This window comes from Buceros rhinoceros, unplaced genomic scaffold (genome assembly GCF_000710305.1).
Source record: "Buceros rhinoceros silvestris isolate BGI_N320 unplaced genomic scaffold, ASM71030v1 scaffold19538, whole genome shotgun sequence".
NCBI classification, from domain to species: Eukaryota; Metazoa; Chordata; class Aves; order Bucerotiformes; family Bucerotidae; genus Buceros; species Buceros rhinoceros.
The window spans coordinates 22,901-44,127 of record NW_010427700.1 but is presented as its reverse complement, the minus strand read 5'-3'; the positions used below and the strand labels follow the sequence as shown (position 1 = coordinate 44,127).

The window sequence follows — 21,227 nt, the reverse complement described above, 5'->3', positions numbered from 1 at the left end:
AGCCCCCAAACCGACCCCCCAGTCTTGATCGTTGCTCTAAACTGCTGCATCTGTCTATGCCAAACTAATCGATACCGATTGCACCACAGAGCCCTGCTGGTGGAGATCACCTGTCCAGACACCTCGCTGACAGCGGCGCCTGGAGCCCGTGGCACAGGGTCCGCCACATTTCCATGCTTGCGTTGTGGGCTCCGGCGGGCACTCAGGATGGGCTACTGAGCGCACGAGGCTAGTGGCCGGCCACACTTGTTAACGTTCACCTTGCTGGCAATCCTGGCGCTTCTCTGAGTACGAAACCCGTCTCGATTAGGAGTGTCACGCTGCGAACTCCTGGTGGCACGTCTTTGCCTTGAGATCGCGGCCACCCCGTTTTATATGTACTTTTAAAATAGGGAGCGGGGGAAAAAAACGTATTCTGGAGGTGGCACTTTCATCATTTCCAGTTTTATCAGTTCAGCTACTCGTTTGTCCGTTTTATTGGAAATTTTAACTACCTGTAAAATCTAAAGATGGCTGTTAGTGTCACGCCGATTCGGGACACAAAATGGCTAACGCTGGAGGTGTGTAGGGAGTTCCAAAGGGGGACTTGCTCACGACCAGACACGGAATGTAAATTTGCACACCCATCGAAAAGCTGCCAAGTTGAAAACGGACGCGTAATCGCCTGCTTTGATTCATTGAAAGTGAGTAAATATTACGTTATTTTCGAGGATATACGGTTAATGAAACAAGCAGCTGTAGCCAGAGAAGCTGGCAGCCGGAAAGGGAGCAGTTGCTGGCTGCCAGCAGTGGGATGTTTTACTGCTGTTATTTTATTGATGCCTGTTGATTTGTTTTGCTCTTTTCCTCAGGGGAAGGGGAAGGATAGGGGGAGTGAAGGGAAAATACGCCTGGCAGGGCTCAAATCCTCCAGTGTGGCTACAGCGACTGGTTCTTTGCCTCCAAATTATTCTCTGCCTGTAGCTGGAATAAAGGGCACTTCACGTAGAAACAGCAGAGTCACTGTGAGGATTCTTTGTTTTTAATAGCACAAACCACGTAAGCAATATGAGGATTTGTTTCCATCTTGTAACCACCAGCAGGTCATCTCTGGGCAGCTGCTGGAGAATCTTAGAAGGGTGTTTTCCTCCCTGGGATATTTGGGTGTCAGTGAGCACCCTGCTAGTATTTCGGTGTTGGGGACTGCTGTGGTGATCCTGTCCTTCCCACAAAGGCACTCGCTCCAGGGAAGGACGACGCTTTGCATGAGGCCGGGTGCCTCTGGACGTGCCAGCAGGGCCATAGCAGAGAGGGTACAGCCTCACGGTGGTTTTCAGGAGGCATATCCCAGTTAGGCACCGTAAATGTATGGCTGCTGGTTTACCGTAGCTGCAGTTTCAGTAATAGGTGTTAAACATGTGAATCCCAGCCCCTTCTCTTCATTTTTTATGAATTAAATAATCTCGACATTTAAAATCATCCCACAAACAGTACAGAATTCATTCAATGGAATCATAAAAAAAAAAAAATCACAAGTTGGGAGACAGAAATATTCCTGCCAGGGCTTCTGCAGTACAATTTTCTCTTCTTGGGACCAAGTCCCAGGAAGCAGAGCAGAGCCCAAGTGCGGGAGGGAGCCCTAGTTGTAACGGTCGCTGGTGCAGCCAGGCCCTGGTGGGAGCTGGGCAGGCAGTGGGGTTATAGCAGGTTTATAGAAATCCTGTGATGTTCCTGACTTTTAAAATGTGTCCTGTCTCAGATCAAGGCAGCAGGTGAACCTTTAAAATGCTCTTTGGTCCAAAATCCCCAGCCCCACCACCCCCAGCCATGCTCAGTGGGAATGGTTTTGTTTCTGTGGTGTTCAAATGAGTTTTAAAATTAGAATCATTACAACGCATGGGGGGTAGGGAAGAAAAACACATTTTAAAAAGTGGAAATGTTTCTATGCATTAAAAAAGTGCTGGCATTAGGAGCAGTGTTGGGGGTTACCAGCGCCGATGGGGTTCCGGCCCCGAGGCATCGCCCTCAGCGGAGCAGCAGCCATCGCCCCGGGCAGCAGCAAACCCACCTGGCTCTTCCTCTCTGTGGCGTAGCATGGTGTGGGCCAGCACCGCTGCAAGGACACTGTGCTGGGGCCACCCTCATGGTGTGTCATCGACATGGGCTGCACAGCCTGGCCAGGGCTGGCTTCGGAGACCTCAGCCTGCGTCCGGGGAGAGGGGGTGAGAGTGGGGGTGTATTGACTGGTGAAGTGGTACCTGCAGTATCCCCCAGTTCAACCTCCCACTGCGCTGCTGTTGGGTTGCAGTGGCCTTACCCCGCTGGCCTCCAGCTTCTCAACCGAAAAGGCTGAAACAAGACACCAGAGTTAATGGGATGTGAATGTCCTTCACTGTGGGGGCATCACCTGAGTTCGCTGTACGTCAGCATCCTCCACTGAGATCTCTGACGTGTCCGTGGTCATCGGAAGTGCCCGAAAATCTTGGAGCTGGAGCAGCAGCGTGGACTCGTGTCTGAGTGAGAGGCAAACTGGGAGCTGGCCAGGCTTGCCCAGCCCTGCGGCATGGCTGTGGCTGTAGCTCTGCTGGAGGAGGTAGTGATCACCTGTCTAAGGAGCTGCAGGCTCTGTGGGCAGTAGCTGTGTTGCTGCAGAATGCTCTGTGGAAGAGTCTCTGCTGCCCGTTGCAGTCAGCACAGTGGCCCAGCTGCGAGCGGGGAAGGAATCGGCTCTTCTTCGGTTCAGTAGGATGCATGAGAACGTCTTTCAGAGGCAATGGGATCTGTCCCTTTGGTGAGTTCCCTCAGCAGCCCTCACAGCAGAGCAGCAGTTGTTTAGTTTTGGGTTTGTTTCTGATCTTTGTCAGTTTTTGTGTGTGCTCAGCTAAAGAAGCGCTAGTTACTGTGAGGTTTTCTGCAGGATCACGAACTTCAGATGTTTGGCACAAACAATTCAGGGAAAAGTTGTACCATGTTTGTCTGGACCCTGTAAGGTCAGTTAATGGTTTACCAAAGAGGGAAAAATAAAATTTTTGTTAGGACACTGAGAAATAATTTTTAATTTAATTTCAATAATTCCGTCTGCACTGTAATTACTAGAATAGGAGTGCCCCTAAAGATTGACCTTGATACTCAAATACTGCATCCCTTGTAAGTGCATGTAGTATTAGTATTAACTAAACAGCTATGCGGAATTGCCTAACCACCTCTTCACGTGCTGTCTCTTGGACATAAGACGTTATTCTTAGAGCTGTTAGATAAATGAGCCTTATAAGAGACTAGTCACTGCACTTTTCTTTACAAACCACAAGTGCTCCCAAGAATTAGCATTGGCGTGTCTTAGGCAAATGCACCGTATGGGATGGCACCAGGGTGTGTGTCTGTGTGTCCGTGCGGCAGGAGCGCTGCTGGGGCGCAGAGATGGCCAGTGTGCTCTGCCATATTTAGAACAGAGACGGGCAAAGCAAACCCTTCCCGAGGGCACCCCGTGACATGGCAGAACCCTGCGGCTCGACCAGGCCTTGGCCTCTGTCCCAGGTGTCCTCTCTGCAGCATTGTGCAGGGACAGAGTGCTCGGATCATGCAGCCAGCCAAGCAGACGTGCCCACAAGAGGTGCAGCCCCATCTCAGAAGTGGAACTCTCAGCTCGGGTAAAATGATCTTTCTCTTTTTTTTTTCTATTCTCATGCAATGAAAGCAAAAAAGTGAGGGGCATCTGCTCCCGGGGAACGATCCTCTGTGTTGTGTTGTCACCTGCAGGTACCGGTGTTGGCAGGAGTGGCTCAAAGAGCTGTGGCACTGCAGTGTGGAGCCCCGGACACGAGTCGTTTGTTGGGAAATGTGTCCCGTGTGTGCAGCTAACGGGATCTTCCTTAATTCTGAGTTGGTAACGAGCAGCAGTTGTTACATGTTAATTAGGAGAAAAAGGAAGATGTGTCTGTGTGACCCAGCGAGGCAGTGCCAGGAGGAGGTCAGGGCTGTGCCGATCCAAGCAAGATGTTATCCTGCTGTTGAATGCCCCACTTCGTAATGAGTCCTGAGGAAATCCGTGAGGCTGTCCTTAGGGTAGCATGTTAATCAGGAAACACGCGTGTGGAATAATCCAGCCCTTAGATATGAGGAAGATAATTTCACACCAGGAGCGATTGTGTAGTATACATTTAAATTGTGTGCTTGAGTGGCTGAGCCAGCTCCAGCTCTGGCTCCGCAGTGCTTCAGTGCCATAGGATTTTTTTTCTAAATTTGGATGCCTAAAAGCCTGTTAAATCATCTACAGCAGAAATGGCTCGTGAGTTCCTAAACCGGGAAACTGGTTTGCAGCAGAAATTAGATTTTTAGCATATTTTTAAAGCACTTTTCATTTTTTTTCCTGGAAAAATGTGCCTAAGTAAAACTCATTTCTGAAATTACGTTCTTTTCGTCAGATGTTCCAATAGATGAGTCATCTGACACTTCCTGCAAGCTGAGATCAAGATGTCTGAACAATGGCGAGAGGGGTGTCAGACACAAATCTTGCGGGAGGCACCAAGGACACCCCGCTGGCCCGCCTGCAGCTCGGCCTTTGGCTGCCACGTGCTGCTTCCTGGCCCTGGGTTTCTGAAAGAATAAAAACACGGAAGAACATGGGGAAAGGGCGATGAGGGCTCGGAGTGTCTTCTGTGAGCGCTGCCTGGCTGTGGGCAGCGCAGCTGGCAGCTGGTGCAATCTGCGGGCTTTCTGCAGGCCCAAACGTGCCGGTTCTGACTGTTCTGAACTTGGCGTGAGGGCAGTGGGCTCCGTTACAGTGCGGGCTGGGGCTGAATCACAGCTTATCCCTCCAGAGCTAATGGTCACCTTGGGCACTGCAACCTTCACACAGGTTTTTGCTCCTGCTTAAGGCGGCTGCTTTATGCTCACGTTCAACATCCCAATGAAGTTTAAAAGCTCTTTCCTACTCTTCTTCTTCAGCTGAAGAGTCTTGAAGTTTCACATTTCTCTCTTCTTTGGAGTTCTAAGAAAAGCTGGAGACTAGAAGTTCACATCTTTTCACTGGCAATGTCTGAGTTTGAAGCTCTGGTGCTTTGTGTCTAAGATCCACCAGTCTATAGTACATTAGTGTTTTAACATCTGTTATAGAAGCACTTATTTTTAAAAAAAAAAAACCCTCCCGAACTCTGTAAAAGTGACACTTTTTACCGAGAAACTTAAAAAATTATTTCTGCTACCTCAGAGGTGTAATTATTAATTGTTCAAATCTCTCTAATTCGTCACTGCTTCAAAAAATAATCATTTTTTGACTTGTCATTCCCCTCCATGTTATACTTACCCAAGGGTGAAGAAGAGGGACCTTATTTATTTTCATACAAAGAAAAGAAAATCATGGTAAGTGCATTTCACTGGTAATGTGAGAGTGGCTGATCATCGGCTCTGTCTCTGCTTTATTAAGGCAGAAGAAAAATCCAGAAGCGTAGTTACAGAGCACGGTGGCAGGTGACTGTGATTTTAGCTTTGCGGGATGTGGCATCACTCGGGTACGAGGCAGTAACAGCATTTAGGGCACAGAGGCTCGGCTCGGGGGCTGGGAGGTGGCGGTCGCATGTCTGATTCCAAGGAACTTGTAAAGCAGTAACCCTGGGACAAAAATGAAAATATAAACAGTGCTCGAATTCCTAACATCTTATTTGCCATTTTTCTCGCCTTCAGCTTGTATGTCTGCCAGGAGGCTGAGCTCCAGCAGAGGAAACGAAGGGAAAGTGGCAGTACTCTGGTGAAAATGGTGCAATTGTTAGGCTGAGCAGCGAATAGTCCATTAAGAAACCAAACAATCGAAACCACGTGTGTTTTGAAATCTTATCAAATACTCAGACAAAAGAGTTTCAGCTCGCTGCGGTGCTGAGAGTCCATATTACAGTTTGAGCTCTACGTCTGCAGGAAGAAGTTAAAAAAAAAAAGTGCGTAGCATTGCAGGGTTTGCACTGTCGCTTTTTAGAGGCTGTACGTAATAGAAAGCAGTGTGGGTTTCTGTCAGGAGCTCTGCTGGGCACAGTCACAGTCAGTAACGTTCCCAACTAATTTGCAGGGAAAATTTAAAGAGGCATAAAGCAAGAAAACCTCACATCAAGACTGTTCAGTCGTTTGTCCTGAGTCGTTGTCGAGTGGTGAGGAGCAGCCTGCGAGGCCTCCTGCCTTCCCAGGATGACCCCAAGCCTGTGTTGCTCTGTTTTTCTGAATACAGACTTGTTGCCAGGGTTCGCTCTGAAATCTGTTGGAAGCAACAAATTACATTCAAGACTAAATGATCACATCTGGTTCTTGACTTTGGAGAAGCATTACCATTTCTTCGTGGGGACCGTGAAGCCTTGCAAACCCAATGGGAGCCCGTTTAGGAAATACCGCCCTGCGTCCCGCCTGGGAGTCGGGAACAGCTCCCGTGTAGGAGCCGTGTAGAGGAGACTTCAGTGAAGAGCAGTGAAGAGGATTCTTGTGTATTCTGTGTCCTTGTCCTGCCTCATGTTGCAGTCAAAGGGAATGAAAGGAGAAGGCAGTCTGGAGCACCATCACAGCGGCTGCGCTGCCCGCAGCGCCCAGCCAGCTCTGCCATTTGGAGAACTGAGACCCCAGATACAGCGCAACGTCAGTGACATTAATTGCTTGATTTTGTCCACAGTTTGCCTCACTCTGTGTTTCCTCCGACTGGGCTCGTGTTACAAGCTGTGATTGCTCGGGGGCAATCAGAGGGTGATCTTTCTAGCCTTTAAATGATCTGGAACCACCTCACTGAGCTTCTGTCGTGCTGTGCTAATTGCCGTGCTTGCCAGCAGCCATAGCCTTGAGGGACTGTACGCATACAGGTGAATCTGCCCACAAGCAGCACCAGGGCAGTGGTCCCTGCTCCCCTGGCTGTGTCTGCCCCACGTGGTGGCCGGGGGATCCAGGATTTGACACCCTTGGCCTGGGGCTGTGCATCAGACGAGATAGTCCCTGTGGAAAATAACAAAGAGCTGCTTTTATTCTGACCCAGAGCTCTGCCTTTTCCCTTTGCCAGAAGGATTGCTGCTGTTGAAATAAGAGTGAAGTATCCACTGAATTGTTGTGTACTTGGCACACAGGATTATACAAATAAGGAAACCTTTTGGGGGTTCATGCCTGAGTTTGTTGAAATACTTAAGGCTTTTCCCCCTCATTAGGGAACATCTAATTACTTAACTGCTAGAGGACAGCCAGTGAGGAAGTTGGAAGCAACTCCAACATTTTGATCAAATAGAGGAAGATACTAACATCTGATGAAGCGGATTTTTAAAGAGGAATAAATCCAGCTACTTCATCTGCAGGGCGTAGCAGTGCTGGAGTGCTTCCAGCAATGGTAAGCTCTAGGACGGGGCACCTTCGTGAGCTCCTGCTGCGTTAGTGGCTGTGACGTAGCAGACCTCGAGGGCCCGCTGCTTTGGTGACCCAGCAGAAGCTCTGCTGAGAACTGGTTGCTTACTTCAGAGTCAGCAGAGGCATTCCTGGGTGTAGCAGATACACTGGTGTGATAAACAGGATCCGTTTCCTCAGATTGCTTTTTTTTTATATATATATCCCAGTCACTGCGTAAACTTCCTGGTCAACAAAGTGCTAAACTCAGCAGCCTTTTGCACCCCAGTGCACATCGACTGCCAGCTCACAGCCTGGGAGGTCCTGAAAAGTTCTCTCGCTTTTCCGAGAAAGGATGCTGGGAGCACCAGTGCTGCTCCAATGGGAAAACACTGATGCTTGATAAGTCTGCTCAGAGGCCGCTGAAGAGCGGCAGTGCTTCAGCCAGCAGGGTCTAAAGGGGCTGGCTGGGGTAGTGGGCTTGGATTGAGCTGGTGTCTCGAGAGCTCGTCAAGTCCCATCACATTCCTGGAAGGACTCTCTTCGGCTCCAGATTCCCCTGGACCATTCCTAACTTGGTGGAACAGCGCAGGGAGCAAAAACAGTGGAGGGGACTCTCCAGCAAGGGGCAGGTTTCTGAGGAAACAAAGCTGTCTACGGCTCTTTGGCGTGATGTTGCTAGATTTGAATGGGATGGTTTCCAGGCTTCAGTGTAAACGTAAATAGTTGTGAGATGAAGACTGGTATTTGAAAAAGAGCCATGGCAAAGTATGGAAATTGTCCTTCACATACATGCACACTGTCAACGCCACCATGCCAGTGCACGGGAAGGCACGTGTCCTCATGTTGGTTCCTTCTGTTTTTTCCATCATTATTTGTGGATCCCTGAAGCTGCTCCTCGTTCTGCGGAGCAGAGTGAGGTGCTTCCCTTGCGCCAGGCGTACGGGTGCTGGCTGGGTGGATACTTAAGGGTGGATATGGCTGCTTTCTTTCAAAGTAAAGCAAAGCCACTTCAAATGCTAGGTTCTGTTTGATAGTGGAATAGGAAAAAAAAAACAATTTGTGGTTTAAATATTTCCAGTTGTTGGTGGGGTCTTGTGGTTTGCCTATCAGGGGAATTTCTCACTTGGCCAAACATGGTCTGTGTGGCCGTGAGTGTGTGTGGAGCTGCGACCTGGGGAGATAGACCTGCAGCAAAAGGGTCAGCACACAGTAACCAGAACTATCCGTTAAAACTGTTCTGGCAATTATTACAGACTCTTGAGAGTGTGAGTTAAGAGTCTCCGTACTGTAAAGTCAGCTCGTCTTGTCATTGCGCTGAAGGTAAAACTATCTGCCCCTTCCGAATGGTACAGGAAAGCCAGTATCAGTATAGGGCTGTCAATAGTACAAAATACTGCTGGAAAAAGTATTTAGAAGTATGGGCACGTTTATTTCCCCCCAGTGACGCACTTGTAACAAGTTACTTTGCATTCAGAACACATTCCTGGTATTATTTCCAGTAATGTGTGAACAGAGCAGTGAACAAGGTGTCGTTTCTGCGCTCTCACCTGTGAGTGTGAGGAATCTGTGCTGGGGGGAGACCGAGCTGCAAGCAGGCTTCTTGAACTCTGCCAGAGGAATAAACCTTAGGGCATGGAAAAACGTGATAAAGTTGGTGAGAAATTCATCTTTCTGCCTGCGATTGTTGAATAAACCTAATGTCCACTGATGAGCTCAAATCTGTGCTAGATATCAGGAAGCTGATACAACCCAAACATCAGTTGCCTGCACGGTGAGAGGCGACTGGCTTTTGTTTGCAGTGTCACTGCAGTAACGGAAGGGGCAAGGGTAAGAATGCCACTGAGAGAAGGCAGAAATACCGGCTTTGGGGCAACTGCATTCCCTTCGTTAGCTTGTGGGTTTAAAGCTCTCCTGAACCGTTCCTTTCCAAAAGCCTGGAAGCTGAAATAAACTTAAACTGTGCACAGAGTCTGGTTTAGAGCCCTGCCTGCTTCAGCTGGCTGGCAGTGATCACTGCTGCCTTGCAGTCTGCGGTGAGATCCCTGGGGAGCCGACCTGCAGCCCCCTGTGCAAGGAGGAGCCAGGGGTTGCCCTTTGAGGTGCTCGTAGCTGCTGTGGCTGGAAAGAGGCCGGACGGGTGCTGGTCAGAGCCCACGACTGCCTTACCCTGCGGCCGGGACCACTGAAAGGAGTCAGTGAAGGGAACTGCAGAGGAGGCAAGGGTTTTTATGTGTCTGGTTCCTTTGAGTAGAGGTGAGTGTTCCAAAGCGCAGCTCGTATGTGGCGTTGCTCCTTTCACTTTTAAAAGTCCAAAATTGTGCAGAAAATTAATTCAAATATTGATTGAAAAAATGCAGACAAAACTGCCTTGGGAATCATTTCTCATTTGTTTTTAAGACCTCCTTGAAGTGCTGGGGTGTTTTTTTCTTTGGTGGGTTTCTTTTTTAATTATCCACTGCAGGTATGATAGGCTTCTTCATGTGAAAGCAAACATAAAGCTCTTCCTAAGCTCTTAGCTCTTCTTTCTTCTTAGCTCTTCCTAAGGAGAGGTGCCAGTGGTACCAGGTCAGGTCCCCAGTACCAGAATTTCTGGAGGCTTTTTTTATATCTCCTGTTGGAACTGTGCTCGATTTTATACTTAGGAAAGAAAAAGAAGGGGGAAATAGAAAGAAACTTTGTTATTAACTTTGGTATCTCCTACCAGGGTGATCTGGAACAGACATGTCACGAAGCGGTTGATCATCATTAACATAGACTGAACATAGACTGTCCCATGTTCCTGCCCCAATGGAGAGGAGTGGGGGTGGCAGGGCGGGTCATTTGCCAGGGCGGTGGGCACTGCTGAAGGCATCTGGCTGCTGGTCACAGAGCGGCGTTGTTGTTCAGTCATGAGCTGCCAGCAGACAGGCTCGCGTTGCTCGGGAGCAGGAGCGTGTGTGCGCACGTGTCAGCAAGACATGTGATACTGGTGATAGCTGGGTGGTGTGTCTGCATAACATAGATAGCAAGAGGTATTCCAGCAGTGGTGCAATGTACTGGTCACAGCACGTGCCTTTCTCTGGCCTTGGAGAATCAGGATGGTTTGGGTTGGAAGGGGCCTTTAAAGGTCATCTGGTCCAAGCCCCTGCAGGGAGCAGGGACTGGGTGAGGTTGCGCAGAGCCCCTGTGTCACGCACCGGTTTTCAAGTGAGGCTGTTTTTCAGAGCTCCTTTGTACTTAGGTTCTTTTTGGCGTCCGCTGACTAGTGTGCAGGAAACCCGAAGAGCTCCCTCAGAACATGTGGGTGAGAGGCGGGGGAGCTGTTCTTACTGTGTTTGACAGGGGCAGGGCTTTGGGATGAGGATGGGGTTTTGTTCCCTCCAAAGACATGAGGGAAGCACCAAGTGACCTGAGTAGGATTGGACACTGCTGTCTTTTTTGGTTTTCAGTGGTAAAGCTTAAAGACTTAGGAAAGTACAGGAGATGCAACGGATGAACTATTTACTTAGTTTTTAAAATGTTTTCAATAAATAATCTATTTTATTTCACATGACAGTTTTTAAAAATTAAACTTCATGGTGTAAATTACACTGTCAAAATGACTGTCTTGATCTTACACTTTCTCTACTGCTGATTCCAGAAGGACTCTGGCGCTGAAAAGTCCCTTTTCTCTCTCTGTGTGTGTTCTGAAGGAGTTACGGTTGGTTGTGGTTGGTGTCCTTGGTTTGTACAGTTGGACAGGTGTCACTGCTGCAGCTGTCAGTGCAGTGGTATGGTTTGTTTTTAAGACTTTGAGAAGCATTGTTTTCCTGATTTCATCCCCCACAGACATTGCTTGAGAGTGGAGAGTGCTGCCATCAGTCTTTGGGAAGGCGCGACGGTGACACCTCGCTGTCACCCGGAGGTGCCAGCGGTGTGAGCTGGCTGGGTGAGCGGCAGGGTGTTGCTGCCCAGGGTTAGCTCAGGTGAGCTGAACCAGGGGTGCGCACACCTTGGCCTCCCAGCTGTCACTGGCCTGTTGCTGGCCTTTTGGCTCGACGTGGCGTGGGTGGCCACGGGCACTCTCACTGGGGACGTGGATGGGGGTTTCCCTCAGAGTGGGAGATGGTGGTTTGGGACAGCAGAGCTGTTACCATCATGATGTACCCTGTGACCCTGCCTCTACCACGGAGATAAAGTGGTCATGTATCACTGGGGTGGCATCCAGCAGCCTCATCCCATGTTTCCTGGATCCTTGGCCTTGCTGTGGATTATTCCACCAGTTGCAGCAACTGGTGACAGGTGGCTCCTGTCGCCAGTTTTTTTTCAGGCTGCTGTGTTTTGTGCGTGGACTTTAGTTTTGTATGTAAAAAGGAGCCTTCAGCAGCTGGAAAGGCCTTTCGTGAATTAAGAAACTGCTTTGTGATTAAGCAAGTTGAAAATAGCAGTTGCTAAAAATACACCCACGTTTACCGTTTAAAATCTGGAAAGCATTGCTGGGTTTTACTGTTGTCTGGAGAACAGCAAAAGGTCACTTGTCCAGCACCATCCATAGATGCTCCATTGTTTTCCACTGTTCTCTTTGAGTGTGACGGAGTGATACGTTCTGTTCTGGTCACCCAACAAATCGCTGGGTTCGGCTCTTGCTGCTCCTCTGGGTTGAAAGGCCCAGAAGGGCAGGGGTTTCCCACGGCAGGGGCACTGCTGTGTGGCTTCCAGAGCGCTGATGGCCGGGAGGTGCTTTACCTGCTGGAGGCTGGGACCAGTGTCCCCAGGCAGATGCTCTCCATACTGAGCGCTCTGTGGAGGTCGGGGGCCTCTTTAGGGTCGTGCCTAGCCCAGGGTCAGGGCCTGTTGATGGGCCCAGGACTGTGTGAAACGTCAGCAGTTGGGGTTCTCCGTGCTGTCTGATCTTGATGTCATTACTGTGAAGCCCGAGGAAGAGGAGGGTGGTGTGGCACTGCCTGGAACAGTGGTGGGAACAGCCGTGGGCAACAGCGCCAGTTCTCCCTCCAGCCTTCTTCCGCCTTCCTTGGCTTGGCTTCTGGTCCCATTTCTCCTTTTCCCTCCTCTTCCCCATCCTCCTCCTGTCTCTGTGACAGGAACAGACGGGCTCCAGCCCTCATTCTTGGGGTGGGAAAATTAATTTTGCAGCACTGCTAAGAAGCCTGACGTCACGTGGCTTCATCCATGCAGGGGAAGAGGGGAGAGGAGTGTGCCAGTGAAGCCGTGCCTTGTCCTTTGCCATCGCCCTTGGAGGTGCCGTTGTGAGTGGGATGCAAGCTATTGCTCTTTTATTTTGTTTTACTACATTAGGGGCCCATCAGGACTCGCTTTAAAAAAAAATAGAAGATGAGGGAAAAGAGGGGATTTTAACGGTGTTTTTGATTTCTTTTAATACTCAGAAATGAGTTGTTTCCTCCTGCATAGATCTGTGTGAAATATATTAAAGGAGAATGTAGGTTCTTGAGGAGCAAACACCTGAAGCACAGCTCTCCAGCCCAGCCCTGAGGCCAATGCTCTCATCGCAGCGATTTGATTCTGCCTCACACATGCTGAATTGAGGGGGAAAAGTGCTTCTCAGATGAGATCATGATGCACTGCTCTTCCTTCTCAATGCTACTTTGTGTTTCGTCAGCTCGGTTGGCTCCCACACATGGAAAGTTTTTAATTTCCCACTGCCGATGCGGCTGCACGCTTCAAGTGAGAGCGTTCAAGCCTGCAGGTCCCAGGCGTGGTTTTGAGCTCACAGGACAGATAATATCTGCAGAGGTTGTGTTTTCTTTCTCTCGGTGTATACGGGGAAGGCAGAGGAACTGCTGAAGTGTCTTATAACGAGCTTAAAGTGCCATTAGTACAAATCCACTTCCTACAGCGAGATTGCTTCTGTAAAACAAATGCTTGCCGCCCTCTTTTCACCATCACATTTGGGTTCTCGCACCCTCCTGCTGGGGATGGACCCCTCAGCCAGCCCCCGGGACAGCCCAGGCACCGAAAGGACGCGGAAGGTGGAACTGACCTTCATCCAGAGGAAGGCTGCTGCTTCTGCCTGCATGGGTGTTTTTTGTGGCAGGACATTTCAGAATTCAGTGCCCATGTTAAAATAAGCAATTAAAGAGAATTCTGACCCCAAAGCAGCCTTCTAGCGTATTTCGTCATTATTTATCTTGAGAAGTGAATCCTGCCATCTGTGTTTCCCACTAACTCATGTCCATCGACCTCCTGGATTCCGCAACTCAAGCGAAATGGCAGGGGCAGGTGAAGCTTCACCTCTTTATTCCTTCAGAGCCCAGATGCTCTGTGAGACCTTACAGATGCTGAAAAAGCTTCTGCTGTTAATATGTACTTTCTGCTCCTCTAATGGCACCATCACATGCATCAGGAGCTTTTCTGAGCTATCATTGCCCTTTTCCCCGCTATGTGTGACTTTGACACAGTTCGGCTCTTCAAGGCTTTGATACTGAGTATTCCTCCTGCAGCCTCAGGAGTGTTTGCTCTAGCAGAGAGGAGGTTTTTTAAAAGCAAAGCCCACACTGGGGCTTTAGCAGAGAGGATAGAGAGCTCCGGAGAGCGAGGAATGTTTTCTGACAGCTTTAATTATGTTTGCACTGTGGTGGTAGGGGCAGCGGAGATACTATCTTTATTTGCACACTGCCACTTACAGTGGATCTTTTGTTCTCTAGTTTTATTGTCATTTTGTTTTATGTGGAAAGTGATCAAGGCCAAACCTGTGGTGTAAGAGCTAAAAGGGATCCAGAGCGTGTGATTACAGCAATGCTGCTTGTTAGATAAGGTTTAATTAGTGCACACAGCCGTCATGCAGCTCTGTCTTTGTAAAATATTGATCTACAATATCAGCGTTCTGCTGCCCGGAAAGCACTTAGTGCAGGAAATCATTCCCATGTATGAAAAATTAATCTGTGACCGGCACCGAGCCTGTCGAGCCCAGCGTTGCTGTCGGGTCAGCAGCGTCCTGCCGTCCCCTGCTGCCTCAGAGGGTGCAGAGCAGAGCTCAAAGCAGGAAATCCTTCATCAGTACCTGCTGAAACTTTCAGTTTTCAGTAGCGTTTCTGTGTCCCGGTGTTACTGGTTATTGGGTCCTGTCCTGGCATGTCGATGGTGGAACCACACCGCGGCAGTGCTCCCGTTGTGGGGCTGGGCTCGCCCCGCGCTGGCCCACGATGCTGCCGTGTCTTCCACGTGCCGTGCGCATTTCTCGGGAGGCAGCCAGGCTTCCCTCAAACCGGCTGACATGGGGGTCGCCTCCCCTCATCTTCGTTTTCCACGTAGCTGTTGTACCACATCAGGGTCGTGTTTGGGTTTGGGGGGTTTTACATAAATGTGACGAGCATGTCCCTAGCTGTGCAGCGGTGCTGAGCGGGAGCTCTCCGGTGCTGCTCCGCAGCTCGCACCTACCGGCCTACACCCAGCTGACTCTGCCACCGCTGCGGTTGGCCTGCAGGGACCGGGAGGTTGTTTATTTAGTTAGAAGCTTTTATTGTGCCTTAGCACACACTTGCTGGGTAGAACAAACCCGATATGTCAGCCTTTATTTGCCCACGACACTTTTCCTTTGCTGCCCTTGCTTACTTAAACTTGTTCTTTGTTAAAGACTTTTCACTCTCCCTTTTCCTCCCGATATCAGCTGGTTCTCTTTTTTCTGCCCCTGAAGTCTGAATTACTTTTAGACAGATCTTCATTGTAGTAGTTTTTAAACCAAACACTCGGTTTTTTTATTTCTCTGCTGCTGTACCATGTGTTCAATGCAAGCTTTCCTTCCCTGATTTGCATAAGCAGTGAAAAACTTTATTAATCCAGCTCGTCTTCATTTTGGCTTGCTTTGGTTGCTTTCTTTACTTAGCCTCTAATTATTTTGAATTCGCCTTTCTCCTATGCTGTGCCCACCTCTCCAGATGATGTAGTAACATTTTGGATTCACGGTTTTCTAACCTTGTCCCTTTACTGATATCCAGTGCCATTACTCCTTCCCCAGCAAGCAGAGCAGACCACGTGTGAAGGGTAGTGAGCACTTCCTGGAGAAAAATGGTGGAGAAAAATACCCATCAGGGAAATTTTATCTCCTTCTCAACTTTTCTCCCCAGTTCTGAAGCTTCTGCGAAGTACCCTGAGTACTGTATTGCTGGAGAACTACCAGAAACACACTAACTCTGTGCACAGCGAAATGGTCTCCAGGGCTGCCCGCTGGTCAGCCTGCCTAGGCCCTTTCCTCCGCTGTGGCTGGCACACTCTACACAGCCGCCGGTCACCTCCAGAGCCGGTTCTGCGCTTGTTCCTGATGGGAGCAGGATCCCTGCCTGTGAGGGTCAGCGGGTGTCCTGTGCTGCATCGACCGGGCTTTGCTCTCCTGCAGCTGGTGATGTTTGAATGGTAGGTGTGAGTGGTGGTGGCACTGGGCTCTCCGGGAGTCCCCTTACCTGCTCCTGAGCTGAGCAGGTGTGCTCTCCTGAGAAGGTGGGAATGCGGTTTAGCTGGATCCCAGTTTACATCCAGTCATTAGAACAGGTCCTTAGCTGAGAGAAGCCTGTGCAGCGGGTCCTGATGGATTCGCCAGGGGTTTGCTGTAGAGGGGACACCCGGGGAGAACAGCTCTCCTCCTCCTCCTGCCAGTTCAGTGCCCCTGCCCGTCCTGCAAGCTGAGCTCCGCTCTCCCGGCCCTCCCAGGCCTGCTGCTCAGCTCCCCTCCTGCCCATCTCTCATACACTTTGCTTTTTTAGTCCAGAAGTGACTAAGCTTCCTGTTATTCCACTCTGTCAGTTTTTCCCCAATACTGGTGTCGTGTTGAGCAACATTTACTTGCCAGCAGCTTCCTCTGCTGCTGTCCCACTCCAACTCCATTGTGTCCCCACGTACCTAACACCAGCTTTGTTATGAGCAGCCCTTACAGATGTTTGCATTTGCTCCTTGGGCCTGTGTCCACCAAAGCCCGTGTTTCTAAGGAGAAGTGAACCCCAGACGACCTTGCACCAGTTGCTCCAGGAACGTGCTGTGAACCGGCGTTGGTCTGCAGAAGAGAAGGTTGCCCTTTGGTTCTCCCTTCAAGCAGCAGTGTGGGTGCAGCCAGGGTGGGGATCGTTTGCTGGTCCTCAGCTCTCCAGAGCTGATAAATGCTGCTGGTATGTGTGAAGGAATTGTTTCTGAGGGCACATTTGGATTTAGAGAGGCTTTCTCCCAGATGATCAGAAATCAGACCTCTCTTCTGAGGCAGCAGCAGCTCACGCAAAGGCTTTCCCTGTGGAACTGCGTGGGCAACGTGGAGGCACTGGCTGGTGCTGGGAGGAGGTGGAGGGTGGCTGTCCCAGGTGCCCAGGGTGGGCAGCACCTGGAGGTGTTTCTCATAGGCCCCCCTGGTATGAGGGCCTCTCCCAGCCCACTGCACCGAGGTAGGACAGCCCCAACCCAGTGCCCTGTGGGGCTTGCGCGCCTGGCCCCTACCATGTGCCTTTGCTGGGACCAGCGGCAGCAAACTTCCACAGGTACTCAGAGCTGCCTGTGTAAAAATAACACATCAGGAGGAATAAAGAAGTTATTTTTGTGTATTAAGGGTGGCCACTGACTCAGGGCCTCGCCTTGCTCTGCCTCCGAGGACTTGCTCGGGCATCTGAGCACTCAGAAACAACTGGCGGCATTTCCCCTGGATTTTGGAAGGCGGGACGGGGCCAGTGAGGCATGGGGGGGCAGCACAGCAGGCTGTGGGGACTGCAGCTGATCTGTGGATGCTTTTAGGCTTGAGTTCTGTGTGCTGCTGGGTTCATTAATTCCTGTTCAACTACTGATGGAGTCTTGCAAAATGCTGTTACCGTTGATAACTTAAGTGTAATAACATTGCTGCAGCAAACTTTGTGCTTGCCTAATAACGGCCCAGGCAATGTCAAGAGACATGGTGAGGAGCTGTGTTTCACGCTGACCCGTGGACAGCTGGCCTCGTCCCGTGCTGGTGCATGATTGCACATTAATTACTGCTTTGTTTAGCCTGCTTCTGCTTACGGCAGCTCCTGCCAGCTCCTGCACCATCAGGGCAATCAATAATAATGAGATGCTGCGGCCTGTTGCATGATTGCACATTAATTACTGCTTGGTTTAGCCTGCTTCTGCTTACGGCAGCTCCTGCCAGCTCCTGCACCATCAGGGCAATCAATAATAATGAGATGCTGCGGCTTCTTCGCTTGGTGGGATGTGCAGACCAACTGTTCGCTCTGGATTCTTCTTGCACCCATCCTGGGGACGCAGTAATGGTAAATACCTGTTTTGTTGTTGTGTGTACCTGCCACTGCAGGTATGTTTCTGGGGGCTCCAGGCTGCTGTGGCCGCTAGAACTGGGGTCACACCAGTGGCTGCACCTCAGGGCATCGCTTGGTACTGGCAGTGATGCCCAGTGTCTGTCAGAGATGGGGTGGCAGGACTGTGTGCCGTGGGGGCTGTTGGGGTGCCAGAGCCTGTGCCCATCCCGGGCCTTGGCCAGCACATGTGCATTGCCCTGGTTGGGAGCCGCTGCTCACAAAACTCATTCCTGTCTTTTAGGAGGACCAAGCTGAGTGCAAAGGGGCTGGTGGTTGTTTTTAAAGGTGCGTTTTGCTGGAAATCACTGTCTGGTAAAAGCTGAAGCTGTTGGCTTCACTGAGTTCCCTGTCGTGCAAAACAGGGATTTTTTTCTTAAACATTGTTAAAAATCTCCTGATTTTTTTTTTTCCAGAACAGAAATTTTTCAGCTTTTATTAGTTTCTGAAGTCCTTGTTGGACAGGGAAGGCAGTTTCTGCTTTACTCAGGGACCTTTGCGGTTTGGTCCTTTTGGTCACAGCAGTGATGCTGGCTGGAAGAGGGATGTTCGCTGGCCTGATGTCTCCCGTTGCTGGAATCTCCAAGCATTTTTCCTTCCTTTTCTATGTGTTATGAACTTTTCCTTCTCTCTTTTATGTCTCTTTTTAAACAGCCCTGTAAGGTCAGTCTCCCTTGTGCCGTTTCATTGTCCTCTGCTGATTTGCTGGACTGTCTCATGCCTGGCATTGGCATTACCTCCACGACTTGCTGCAGTTGACCGTGCCCTGCAGTCAGTGGGTTTTCCCAGCACGTGAAATGTGCTGGGTTTATTTTCTGTGGTTTGACTAAAAATGCTGCCAGCTCTTAAAAGAACTGCGTGGAGAAGCAGAGCATGTTGCTCAGCGGGGATTTCGGTGTGGCATTACTGAAAGAGGTTCCAGATCATTCCTCAGGCTGGTAATCTGGAATCGTTATCCTTTGCAAACTTTGGGAAAAGGGTTTTTAATGCTGAGAAGGCAGATGTTCGCTTCTCCAGGCAAAAGCTAACCCGCTCTTTACTGTGAGCTAACCCACTCTTCATCCGCTGTGTGAGGATTCGTCGGATCTCCTGATTGGTGTTTGCGCAGTCAAGATTCACTTCCTGCTTTTCACATTCAAATGGAGCAGAGCTCCGCGGATGCATTCAAAATCATTTCTGTGGGCTTTGGTATTCAAGCAAATAGAGAAATCTGTAATTGTTAGGTAAACCACGCCATTAAAAAGCCCCAGACGTGTCAATGTGCGGCTGTTTTCAGGTTATGCTTCCAGCGGTGATTTCCACATCGGTGCTGTGGGGCTGCATTTTCACCAGTGCTTTTAAATCAACCTCCCTTCAGTAAAAATCCAGACACAAAATAACGACAGCAATTGACCTTCAGCTTGTTGAGGGAGGGCCATTGGTGTACTGCTGGAAAGCGGAGAACAATTTATTGATATGACGTTAATTTTTTTGTTATTCAGCAATGACCTTAACTATAAAGGCGAGCGGTGACTGCCCAGCGCTGGCAGGCGGAGCATTGCAGTTGCTGTCCTCGGCTCACCTGGACTTCATCCCGCACAGCTCAGTTATTCGTTAGAATGAGGCAGATGAGATGCCTCCCAGGCTCCACTACTTGCGTCATACAGTATTCACTTGCTCCAAACCAGCCCTAGGAGGGACCTGGCACCAGTAGATTTCAGGAGAGGTTAAACACCACCGCTGCAAAAATGCACTGGCCAAGGTAACATGCACTGGTTGGGGTAACGCTGTGTGTCTCCTCCTGGAGTCGGTACAGAACGAGCCTCAGAGTGAGCCTGATGTTGTAGGATGTTACAGAAGAGGTTTAGCAATGAGGATTTCAGACACCCAGACAAAACTGGTGACACTAATACAGGAGAGGGGTGGGAGTGTCCAGTTTGTCACTGACCGACTGTCTGGGAACGGTTCCCCTTTGCAGGGTCTTCATGGCTGTCCCTGAGCCTTCAGGCTTTCCTTTCCCAAAACGCCTCCAGGCTGTGTCTCGTTGGAGAGTCATGGCAGCCCATGACCAGCTCATGGTTTTCTCTCTGTTTTGAAGTCAGTCCCACAGCTCTGCAGTGCTCTGCCGGTTTTGTGCCTTGAGAAGCAGAGATGCGTTTTGGCAGTGGTGGTGAGGTGTGATGCGGGCAGCTCCGGATACTGCCTACTGCTGAGGATTCACCAGCGTCTGCTGCTTCCCCCATTAGGTAAAGGGCTGCCTTCCAATTACTGTTATTAAAGAAATTGGAGCACTTGGCAGGAGCAGTGAAGGTGCAGGCACCTTAAGTGCAGCTGCAGTGCTGTGGGACGCTGGTGGAGCAATGGCTGGAATCGATATGCAGAGCTTGAAGTGGGAAATGAATCACGTGTATAACTACAGTGAAAGTTTCTAGAAATATTTGATGCCCTTTTTAAAGGGTATTTTTGGTTTTGCAGTGGGTATATTGTGACTTGATGATCGAATCACTCCCATTTAGAAAGGTGTGTAGCAGTTGGCAGCTGGAATCTGTTAACATTGCTCATGTGTTGGACAGTGTAGTTGCAGTCCAGCGGCATAGCATCGCCATAAAGCCTCATTGGAGCTGAAGGAGGGGAAGGTGCAATTCCTCTATCTAAAGGGAAGGATTTATTGTGGAGAGGAGGGACTTTCCCCCACTCTCCTCCTGGTCCTTCATCTGGAGCTCACCCCAAGCCCCCCTGCACACATCTTGAAAGGGGCCCTTTGGTCTCTGGCAACATCCAGCTGTGGGCTGGGGGGGTGCTGGTCCCAGGGGATGCTAGGCTGGAGATTCACTGGTGTTGGTGGGAGCTATATGCAGCCCTTAGAGGTGCTGGGGCTGGGGATACCTCGTGAGCCCCCACCAGGCTTGGTACAGGGCTCTGCACCCAGCGACAGTGCCTTGCCCGATCTCTCTGCGTGTTTGCTTTGCCTGGTCTGTATGTTCCAGGTTTGTGGGGAAGATGCTGTAGCAGTGCACTGCACTGTGCCTGTCGATGCAATTGAGGTAAGAGCTTTCTAAACTGAGCATCAGGGTGGCATGGCTCCTGCTGCAGAGGCATGGCTGGGGCTGCGCAGCACCGAGTCCTGCCTGCTGGGAGCTCCAGCTCACGGCGTTTGGCCTCAGCTCGCTTCTTCTGCAGGTGCAAGCAGCAGGTGAGGGCAGTTTCTCTCTTGAAATCACAAAGGGAAGATTTTATTTTTAAATTATAGCAATTAAGTTTTAAATATAGCACCTATAATGGAGATTCTCCTATGTGTTTGCACTTGGGAGAGGACACTGATTATCCGATTTAGATCACCATGCCAACCACCTCTCCGTGTCACCAGAGACTTACAATGCCAGCGTGCTGAAAAACAAGTGGAAATGGCTACTTCTGGGGTATTTTACATGAGCATGTATCTGCCTTAAAAGTTACATTTGATATCTAATAGGAAGACACTGCTCGAGTCAAAAGGAGGTGAAGAGCACATGGGCAGTGCTGGAGGCAGCAGTGGGGCTGGGACAGGATGGTGGATCAGCCCTGTGGTCAGCCAGGGAGGGTTTCCAAACCACTCTAAAACTCATCAGCTATGTACGAGTGTATGATAACACTCATCGTGCCATCCCTCTTGGGCTGTTCCCGTTTGAATTTGCCCTCAGG

At 50.0% G+C, this 21,227-nt stretch overlaps 1 protein-coding gene across 1 annotated transcript in view; it reads left to right on the top strand.

Moving 5' to 3' along the window:
* Positions 1–312: 312 nt before the first annotated feature.
* LOC104498620 (muscleblind-like protein 1) overlaps positions 313–21,227 on the top strand; it is a gene marked incomplete at its 3' end in the record, with an annotated part of 43,140 nt that continues 22,225 nt past the window's right edge. Inside the window, exon 1 of the mRNA XM_010142022.1 lies at positions 313–683. Coding sequence (XP_010140324.1) covers positions 510–683 — 174 coding nt within the window. The remainder of the gene's footprint in view (positions 684–21,227) is intronic.